The 10455-nt window shown below is 53.8% G+C and overlaps 1 protein-coding gene across 2 annotated transcripts; it reads left to right on the top strand.

The window, feature by feature from the left end:
* Window positions 1–4193, top strand: Ppp1r14a (protein phosphatase 1 regulatory inhibitor subunit 14A). 2 transcript variants are annotated; one of them, XM_021168812.3, is made up of 4 exons: window positions 113–361; window positions 2301–2381; window positions 2845–2877; window positions 3991–4193. In XM_021168812.3, the coding sequence occupies exons 1-4, from the start codon at window positions 161–163 to the stop codon at window positions 4117–4119; spliced, it is 444 nt and encodes a 147-aa protein (XP_021024471.1). In that variant the 5' UTR covers window positions 113–160; the 3' UTR covers window positions 4120–4193. The 2 variants fall into 2 exon arrangements, with proteins under 2 accessions (XP_085698088.1, XP_021024471.1); XM_085841962.1 differs by lacking the exon at window positions 2845–2877 and having other exon boundaries at window positions 1–361; window positions 2301–2385; window positions 3972–4193.
* The last annotated feature ends 6262 nt before the right edge of the window (window positions 4194–10455 follow it).

Here is a 10455-nt window from a genome sequence, read left to right as displayed (position 1 = left end):
ATTATCCTGCTTGCCTCTGCAGGAAGGGAAACTGAGGCCCGGCGACCGGGGAGGGGCGGGTCCCAGAGCACGAGCCCCCGCCCCCGGTGGCCCCGCCCCGGCCAGTAAGAGCCCCGAGCGCGAGGCAGGGCGCAAAGTGGGGACAGCGGGCGACGGTGCGATGGCAGCGCAGCGGCTGGGCAAGCGCGTGCTGAGCAAGCTGCAGTCCCCGTCGCGGGCCCGCGGCCCGGGGGGCAGCCCCAGCGGGCTGCAGAAGCGGCACGCGAGAGTCACGGTCAAGTACGACCGGCGGGAGCTGCAGCGGCGGCTGGACGTGGAGAAGTGGATCGACGGATGCTTGGAGGAGCTGTACCGCGGCAGGGTGAGACTCAGAGGGGCCGGGGCTGAGGGACGAAGGTAGCCTGAGACCCTGCAACCCTGCGACCTCGGTGACCCTAGTACTTGCTCGCTGGTGCACCGACTGAGGCCTTTGCTAGGATTCATGGTCCGAGGCGCTGGTCTCCGTGCTTAGAGGCATCCAGCTCGTGGGCACTCAGACATGCACCTAGGATCCCCAGACATGTGTGCGTCCAATCAACCCAGACAACTGGGAAGGGCTGGGGATGAGATGAGAGGAGGGGTGGGGGCAGAGCCAACATATTGAGAGAACGGATAGGGACAGGGGATGTCCTTAAGCCAAACATAGACATGGGTGACAAGGGAGATAGGACAGCAGAGACTCTCAGCAGAGGAAGCAACAATTTTCACAGATGACGGAAGTCACAGCCACTCAGACATAGCACCAAAGTGAGCCACACACAAACTCACAGGAACACAAGTGGATTAAGTTAAGGGGCAGCATGGCCTGCCATGGGCACACTAACATGCACGCACAACACAACCCCCCTGGGCGCCAAGTGAAGAGATACAGCTGGGCACAGATACACATCAGTTCCAGCTGGGATGCTCCAAGCTCCAATAGCTATCCGGGGACACAGAGTGACTCAAGTTACATGGGCCATTATCTGCTGCCAAAAAAGAAAAGTATGGCTGTCTACAAACGGAAGGGCAGATGTCACAGTTTTGTGTGTGTGCGTGCACACACACACACGTGTCTGTGGAAATTACACACGGAACTGGTAAAAGTGTCCCAGGAATACAGAACACTAGAAACCAAGGTAGGCAGGGTCGCTAATGTTTGTGACCTCAGCACTTGGGAGGTGAAGGCTGGAGGGTTAGGGGTTCAAGGACGACCTTGGATAAGGAGACCCTGTCTGAAAAATCTAAAACAAACCTGGCATCGTGCACCTCACACCTTTTAGACCCAGCACTGGGGAGGCAGAGGTAGACAGATCTCTGTGAGTTCGAGGCCAGCCAGTTCTACAGAGTGGGTTCCAAGTCATCCAGGGATACATAGAAAGACCCTATCTTTAAAAAAAAAAGATAAATAAAGATAGTCCCTACAGCTTGCCACGTATGACCTGGGATAGCCACACGAGAGAGGCAGCCACACTGGCTACACTCTCTCAGGGCGAGTAGGCCCCTCAGTCTCGGGCCCAGCACACTTAGATGCCAGAGATCCTTCTCCCACACAGGACAGCACCCTCATTGCCCAGCTGGGAAGCAGAACTGGGAAAGTAGAAGCTTAGGTCCGGGGGCCTCTGGCCCAGGACAGCTGGATCTTGTCCACAACGTGATCAGACATCCTTTGTATCACCACCACCATGAGGCCTTAGCCTCCCCTCAGAGATGAATCCTGTTAGCCAGCCATGGTGGGCCTAGGTGGTCACTTCTCTGACTGAGCAGCCCGTGATGTGGCCCAGGGAGGTCTGGCTGGCCATAAGCCCAAAAGCCCTTCTTGTCCCCAGGGGAAGGGGCCCGCCCCAGCAGGCTCCCCTCCCCCACACCACTGCTAAGACTTTCCCTTGAAAGGGCAGAAGCCAATCCCTCCCCAAATCCTAGAATCTGGCATTCCCAGACTCGACTGGGCCTGCTTTGCTGAGTAGGGACTGCAGCCAAGGGGAGAGCCCCGTGCCAGCCCCAAGGCCCCCGGGGCTGAGCCAAGGGTGCAAGCATCGATCGATCGGGCTGGTACCAAGGCCTGGGCCTCCTTCCACCCATCTGTCACTCCCCTCACCCCCACACCCCTATCCAGATGTCTGACTCAGTGGTGCTGTCCCTGCCTGCCACATTATCTATCTCTGCAGGCCCGGCCAGCTGGGCCTGGGGTTGGTGAAGTGCCTCCAGAGCCCTTGACAAAAGGCTGTGGAGTGGGTACAGGCAGACATGGACTCTGACCAGTCCACTCTCCCTGGCCGTAGGAGTCAGACATGCCGGACGAGGTCAACATCGATGAGCTACTGGAATTGGACAGTGAAGAGGAAAGATACCAGAAACTCCAGGTAGGTGGAGAGAAAGGAGAGAGTCGCCCCTCCCCCAGTCCAACAAATCACAGAGCCCTAAACAGGACAAGCCAAGTTGACATGTTTATTAAACACTTGCTAAGCCAGACACTAAATCCTCCACAAAACGCTATAAAACATTTACCACCGAAAGGAAAATGAGACTCAGCGAGGCTGAAGTGTTTGCTCAGGGTCACACAGCTGGTCCAAAGCTAGGAGCCAAACCCAGGCTGCCCCTGTCCTGTCCTTCCCCGCTGACCTGACCACAGAGGCTTGGCCTTCTGGAGCTGGCCACTCTGAGCTCCTGCTTGAAGCCACTTGGGCGCTCCACCCTGGGATCAAGAAGTCTTGTTCCCTTGGGAAAGGGAAGGGCCTCTGAGGGAATAGGTGTCATTTATTTACTGGTTTTTGTTTGTTTGTTTGTCTTGGCTTTTGTTTTGTTTTGCTTTCCCCCATCCCCCAGGGACTTCTGGAGGCTTGTGCAAATCCCACAGAGGTGAGTTTCTGTCTTTCCCAGAGGGAGTGGACCCCTCACCTCACTGGGGGAGGGGAGGGGGAAGGGAGGGGGGAGGGGAAGGCTGGCCATAGCCAGGATGGATGGGGACAGTCCTGCTCTTTGTCATCCTTGTCTCCTCCTCCTTCTCCTCCTCCTCCTCCTCTTCCTCCTCCCCCTCCCTCTTTCCCATCTGTCACTGGGATCCACAGGCTGCTGCCTCAGAGCCCATCCCCCACGGGGCTCCTGTTTCCGCCCATATGGTGCCGGTCCCTTGCTGGCTGTCTGGGGGTTGGGTAGGGGGGCTCACCCTCTCTCTCCACCTCTCTCCCCGTGACTGTCCATACCGTCCTGGGGTTCCCTGTATACCTCTGGAGGGCCCCCATCCTGCAGGTCCTGGAGCTGGGCAACACAACCACTCCCACTTCCTTCCCTGCTTTAAAAGGGAAAATATTCACGGTTCTCCCCTTAGCTCCTAGATGCCAGAGGGACAAACGTCACCGCCTGTCAGTCGGCCTGGAGCTGGCTCAGACCTGGTCTCTGGGGACTGTTTCTCAGCCTGAGAAACGTCTCCCTCTTCCCTCTGAGCCTGTGTCTCTCTCAGATCAGGGTCTTTGTCTCTCTCCAACTCTTTTATTTGACTTCATGTTAAGTGGATAAGTGTTTTGTCTGCATGTATGCCTGTGCACCACACATGCCTGGTGCCCATGAGGGCAAGAAGAGGGCTCAGATCCACTGGAGCTGGCGTTACAGACAGTTGTGAGCTGCCATGTGGTTGCTGGGAACCGAACTGGTTTCCTCTGGAAGAGCAGCCACTGCTCTTAACCACAGAGCTGCCTTTTTGCACCCCTCCCCCTTTTTCTTGAGATAGGTACTCAGTGTGTAAATTCATAGCAATCCTCCTGCCTCCAGTAGAACTACTGACCCAAGGAGTAATTTCAGCTTCCTCCAATCTTTCTACCTCCTCTGCCCTTTTCTCTTGCCTATCTTAGGCTCCATCCCCACCCTGTTTGGCCCCAGATCCCACTTCGAATAAGCTGTTGCCCAAAGAGACACAGGCATTGGGGTGGGAGGCCTCTCTCCTGCTCTGTTCTCAGAATCCCACTCTGTCTGTAGGACTTCGTCCAGGAGCTACTGGCCAAGCTTCGGGGCCTGCACAAACAGCCGGGCTTCCCGCATCCCAGCCCCTCAGATGACCCCAGCCTGAGCCCCCGCCAGGACCGGGCCCACACTGCCCCACCCTGACTGCACCCGCCTCCGAGCTCCACCCCCAAAGCCCAGATTGTTTCTAAGTTGTATTTAATGGTTCTGTAACTGCCTCTGGTGTCTGGATTTTCCTCTCCCCATTACCCTGGCCTTCTGCAGCCCCTTGTCCTTGGTCCCCCAAGCCACAGCTGGCCCTGACAGACGGAGAAACATTCCTCCTGGCTACAGAGCCTGAGAACATACCCTACTGACCCTGAGGCGTCCCGGAGACTCGCATCCTGTCCCCACCTCCCCCATATGGACCCAGTCCCAGCTCCTAGGGAAGGCCAGGGCCAGATCCCCTGGCCTTCAGGGTCACGGGGGATGTGCACGGCCCACTGTGACCCTCTGTCATCTTCCCATAGGGCATCACACAGCGATGGGGCCATTAGTCCGCTCTATGGAGAGTGTGCTCGGTGTAACTGTGGGAGCTGAGGCCACAGAACAGCGGTACATAGCATTAAAGTGGGAGAGAAGAGCCCAGAAGTGCACAATGGGCTTAGGTACTAGGGATGGGAGGAGCTACTGCCCCTACTCCAGGGGAGGGCAAGCAGAACAATAGGACAATAGAGCGCTTGCTAGAAACCACCAGCAAGAGAATAGGGGTGTGGCTCAGCCGCAGAGCACCTACTTAGCATAATCAAAACCCTGGTTCCATCCTCAGCAGGGAAAACTATCTGGGAGGGCTTCCTGGAAGAAGCAGCCTCGAGACCAGAACTTACAGAGGTTGCTTCAACCATTCTGCAGTGTGAACTTGGAAGCAGAGAGTTTGGTACCAGGGTTCTGTTGGGGATAATACCAACTATTGATCAGGATGAACAGTGTCCCCAGAGCCAGGCAGGGACATCAACCGATCAAGGATTGCTGATGCCGTGCCTACCGTACCTCTCAGAAGTGGAGAGTGACTACCTAACATAGCCTCCCTGTGACTGACGCTCTGACCTCAAAGTTCTGGTGTCCAGGAAAACAGCCCACCCATCTTCGTGAGACTGCCCACCCCATGTGCTGCCCACTGCCCTCTTGGACAAGGGCTCCATCCTGGGGATCTGAGCCAAAGATCAGTAAGGGAAGATAGCTAACATCTGGCTCGCCAACCCTGTTGGGGGCCTAGCTGTCTCCACGCAGCCGATGGGCTTCGCGGCTGCCGCTGCCTCCCTCAGAAGATTGAGTGGGGGATGGTGGGTGTCGATCGGTCCCCATTACCTGGCCTCTTGTCCCGGAACCCTGCATGAGCCACAGGACCCTCCACTTCCCTTTCACAGAACCTGTTTTTGGTTCCTCATGGTTGTGGAGGTGACAAACCCCAGTTCAAGCCCCGGATGTTCACTGTGTCAGATCTGCAGTTGTCTATAGAATACATCGCAGATGAAGAATCAGAGGCCCAGGTCACCAGTGCCATTTGCTAAAAAGCTGGGACATGGTGGCCCTGGGGCTTCACCACGGTACCCCCGTCACTGGGTTGTTTTTAGTTTCAGAAGGAGATTGGCTAAATCTCTCTTTTTTTTTTTTTTTAAAGAGTTATTTTGTGTATATGAGTACACTGTCACAGTCTTCAGGCATCCCAGAAGAGGGCACCAGATCCCATTACAGATGGTTGTGAGCCACCATGTGGTTGCTGGGAATTGAACTCAGGTCCTCTGGACGAGTGGTCAGTGCTCTTAACCGCTGAGCCATCTCTCCAGCCCCTGTCTAATTCTTACTAAGGTATTGGTGACTGCTAACAGTTCTGGGAGATGATCCCATGAAAAGGCAGTGCAATTATATCCGTGTTAGGTCACAGCAAAAGCACCAGGAAGCTGTGTGCCTCTGTGGTTAAAAGCCCAAACTGAGAGCCAGGCAGTGGTGGCGCACCCCTTTGATCCCAGCACTCAGGAGGCAGAGGCAAGCAGATCTCTGAGTTCAAGACCAGCCTGGTCTACATAGCGAGCTCCAGGGCTACACAGAGAAACACTATGTACAAAAAACTAAGCAGAGGGTAGTGTTCTGCAGCCCTGGCATTTGGGGCAGAGGCAGGAAGATTGAGTTCCAGGATGGGTTCCATAGCCTGGTCCTTTCTCAAAATAAAAACAAAATAGAGACAGCTGCTGAAGGCACTGGCTGCTAGTCCTGAGACTCAAGACTCATTCAGTCTCTGGGACCCACATGATGGAAGATGAGAACCAGCCCCAGAGCCGGGCGTGGTGGCGCACGCCTTTAATCCCAGCACTCGGGAGGCAGAGGCAGGCGGATTTCTGAGTTCGAGGCCAGCCTGGTCTACAAAGTGAGTGCCAGGACAGCCAGGGCTACACAGAGAAACCCTGTCTCGAAAAACCAAAAAAAAAAAAAAAAGAGAACCAGCCCCAAAGGCTGCTCCTCAGACCCCTTCACATGTGCACTTCATGCAGGAATGAGAGGGCAGCCTGGTCTACGCAGGGAGTGTGAGGCAAGCTATGGCTATGTAGTAAGACAGTCTCTCAGAAAAGGCTGTATACCTTTTTTTTTTTTTTTTTTTTTTTTCTCGAGACAGGGTTTTTCTGTGTAGCCTTGGCTGTCCTGGAACTCACTCTGTAGACCAGGCTTGGGCTAGAACTCAGAAATCCGCCTGCCTCTGACTCCTGAGTGCTGGGATTAAAGGTGTGTGCCACCATGCCTGGTGGCTGTGCACCTTTAATCCCAGCATTTGAGTGAGCAGAGGCAGGAGGATTTCTGAGTTCGAGGCCAGCCTGGTCTACAGAGTGAGTTCCAGGACAGCCAAGGCTACACAGAGAAACCCTGTCTCAAAAATGCCCCCCCACGACCCAAGGAGGAGAGGCATTGGAGAGATAGCTCAGAAGCTAAGAGCAGAGGGCCCAGTTTCAATTCCCAGCACCCGCATGGCAGCCCACAACTCCACTGTTCTCTGGCCTCTGTGAGTACCGGTGTGTCTGCCACACACGCAGGCAAACTCCCCTTGCACCGTGTCTTGAGAAGCCCCGTAGCCTCGCTGAGCTTACATGCCTGAGCTTGGGAATGAAGATGGATAGCGCTGCCTGCTTCCGAGGGCGAGGAGGTTTCTGGAAGAAACAAGGTGTGGACACAGGATGAACGCTGTCACGGTGGGAAGGGGCCAAGCGCCCCACCCATGAGAAGCTCTGCATCTCATGCCGGTGGTGTGCTGACCCCAAGGGTTGTCACTCTTTCTCATTGTGGCACATGCCTTCCTGGGGACTCTGCGTGTCTCCCCCCCCCAACCCCCGCCCCCTTCCCCGTTTGCTTCCCACAGGGCAGACAAATGATGAGATTTCTCAGAGTCCTCTTCCAGTCTCCGCCCACCCTGTTCCCTGTTCCCCTTTCCTCCAAAATCGTCTCACCCCCACTTAGATAAAAATCAATTTCCCCAGCTGTTGAGTTGGCCCAGTGGCACCTGTCACTGAGTGTGACAAACAGTTCCATCCTCAGGCTGCACACGGTGGGAGGAGAAAGTTCCTCTTCACATCGCCCTCTGATCTCCACGTGTGCCCTTTCCCGAATAGGGTTTTTTCAAAAAGTCAAGTTTTGGTAATTTTCCCATTAATAAGTCTTTCATTCTTTCTTTGTTTTGTTCTCAGTCTGGGGATCTGTCTTTTGTTTTTTGTTTTTTTGTTTTTTTTTGTTTTTTTTTGAGACAGGTTTCTCTGTATAGCCTTGGCTGTCCTGGAACTCACTTTGTAGACCAGGCTGGTCTCGAACTCAGAAATCCGCCTGCCTCTGCCTCCCAAGTGCTGGGATTAAAGGCGTGCGCCACCACGCCGGGCTCTAGCAGCCAGGATTCTTAATGTCCGAACCACCTCTCTAGCCCCCAAATAAATATTTTAAAAATATTTTTTAAAATGTATTTATTATATGTAAGTACACTGTAGCTGTCTTAGGACACCCCAGAAGAGGGCATCAGATTTCTTATGGATGATTGTGAGCCACCATGTGGTTGTTGGGATTTGAACTCTGTAAACTCGGGATCTTCGGAAGAGCAGTCGGCGCTCTTAATCACTGAGCCATCTCGCCAGCCCTAAAACTATTTTTAAAGTAATTTATTTTCTCTCTCACTCTGCTCTGGTCACATTTCTCTCTACTGGCGGCATCCACGCCTCCTGGCTTCTTTCTCACAGGCCCCGCCTCCGCGTTTTTCTGAGTCCCAAATCCTCCCGGCGGCACTGCCATGGAACACCTGTCGTTAAAGTTAACCTGATTAATTTCTTCCACAGAATTTAGGGTAGCTCCAAAGGACGTGTGAGTTTAATTGAGGTTCATTGTGTCCCTGACTCCAACAGCGCCGGTCCCTTAGAAATTGCTTGCTACCAGTGCCTCCTAGTGGTCATATTTACTAACTGCAGCCTATGCATGTGAGGTCTCCCTGTGCCTCCAGGCGGCTATTTGAGCCTTCCCCTCCCACTCTCCCTCCTACTCCCTCACCCTCCCTCCCTCCCTCCCTCCCTCCCTCCCTCCCTCCCTCCCTCCCTCCCTCCCTCCCTCCCTCCCTCCCTTCCTTCCTCCCTCCCTCCCTCCCTCCCTTCCTTTCCTCCCTCCCTCCCTCCCTCCCTCCCTCCCTCCCTCCCTTCCTTCCTTTCCTCCCTCCCTCCCTCCCTCCCCATTCATCAGACCTTCTTTTTTCTTGTCTCGGTGCCATGTTGCCCAGGCTTACTTAAAATTTCCTATTTTGCAGAGGATGGCCCTGAACTTCTGATTCTCCTGTATCCACCTCTCGAGATGCCGAGTGCTGACGTGCAGCACCCTGCTTATCTGCATGGGTTAGTTTTAAAACTATATTCCAAAGCAGATGTGGGCCGATCCCAGAACTCTGGAAGCTGAGACAGGAACTCAAGTTCAAAGCCGGCCTGAGATATAGCAAGAGACAGAAAAACAAATTCTAGAGATGTCCCAGTCCTGGGCTTGGCCTTTGTTTTCACTCTGTTTCCTAAGTTTCGTGTAAAGGCCGGCTGGTTCTGCTTTCTATTGCTTTGGGTCTGAGGTGAGACAGGGCATCTTGTAGGAGGTACATGACCCAGACAAGGCTACTCTCTTCCCCTCCCCGGTGTCCCTGAAGCAATGCAAGATGGGAAGAGACCAAGGCTAAGATGTCCTTTGAAGGCCTGTCTTCAGTGATCTAGTAACCTGCTTCCTCTGTCCAGGCTGGCCTCCCGATAGCCCACCCCGCTATTAAGTTCCCAGTGGATTAATCCGCTGAAGAATTTCATATCCATGCTGAAACTGCAGGCTGTGTTAGAACTCGCTGTGCAGTCTAGGCTGTTCTGAAACTTGCTGTGTAGACCAGGTTGGCTCTGAACTTGAAGTGATCCTCCTGCCTTAACCTATTTTTGTTTGTTTGTTTGTTTGTTTGTTTGTTCGAGCCAGGGTTTCTCTGTGTAGCCCTGGCTGTCCTGGAACTCACTCTGTAGACCAGGCTGGCCTCGAACTCAGAAATCTGCCTGCCTCTGCCTCCCAAGTGCTGGAATTAAAGGCGTGTGCCACCACTGCCTGGCTTTTTTTTTTTTTTTCCTTAACCTATTTTTAAAAACATAATATTTTGTATTGATTATTTGGAAATTTCCCATATGGACCTCACCAAACTCACTTATTTCCAGTCTGCCCAGGTTCACCCCAGCCACCCTGGTGACCTCCCCTATAACAGAAGATGAGGAGAAGGAACAGGAAGATGAGGAAGAGGAGGAGGAGGAGGAAGAAGAGGAGGAGGAGGAAGAAGAGGAGGAGGAAGAGGAAGAAGAGAAGGAGGAGAAAGAGGAGGAGGAGGAAGAAGAAGACGACGATGACAAAGAAACGTGAAGTCCACTTTCTGCTGCCCATATGCTCCCTGAAGCATGTTCAAACTCAGTGGCCAGCCAGACCTTTAAAGATAACTGAGTCCTTCCCCATGCTCACCCCCACCAGAAGCCATCAATGGTGAAGAGATACACTTAGGCACCCTTAACACAGGTTTGGTTTGGATTGTTTTTCAGAACAGGGTTTCTCTGTGTAGTCTTGGCTGTCCTGCAACTCATTCTGTAGACCAGGATGACCTGGAACTCACAGAAATCCACCTGCCTCTGCCTCCCAAGTGCTGGAACTAAAGGCATGCACCACCCCTACCCAGACCCTATCACAGTTTTTAAGCATTCTCTTCAAGGGCTTCCTGTCTAGACTGTTTCTTTTTGGAGGTTGTCACAGAGGCCTTCCATGTCTCTCAGTCTCGACGTGGTCTGCTGCAGCAACATGACTCACAGACAGCAACATGACTTCAGGTAGCAGTATATGGCTGAGCAGTGCATTCGTGGGCAGAGCCTGTGCTAGCTCTGGGCTAGCACACCACCCTGCTGGCTCTGCTCGGCATCCATATGTCCCCCCATT

This window comes from Mus caroli, unplaced genomic scaffold (assembly GCF_978045245.1).
Source record: "Mus caroli unplaced genomic scaffold, Mus_caroli_1 scaffold_8, whole genome shotgun sequence".
Taxonomy (NCBI): domain Eukaryota; kingdom Metazoa; phylum Chordata; class Mammalia; order Rodentia; family Muridae; genus Mus; species Mus caroli.
The sequence above is the reverse complement of the archived record's forward strand: the minus strand, read 5'-3'. Positions and strand labels throughout refer to the sequence as shown.

Bases quoted from the DNA above. Each gene is read 5' to 3' on its own strand.
- Ppp1r14a (XM_021168812.3), top strand. From the start codon at position 161: ATGGCAGCGCAGCGGCTGGGCAAGCGCGTGCTGAGCAAGCTGCAGTCC. The intron at 2,382-2,844 runs GTAGGTGGAGAG...CCCATCCCCCAG, and splicing joins AAAGATACCAGAAACTCCAG to GGACTTCTGGAGGCTTGTGC. The intron at 2,878-3,990 runs GTGAGTTTCTGT...CTCTGTCTGTAG, and splicing joins CTTGTGCAAATCCCACAGAG to GACTTCGTCCAGGAGCTACT.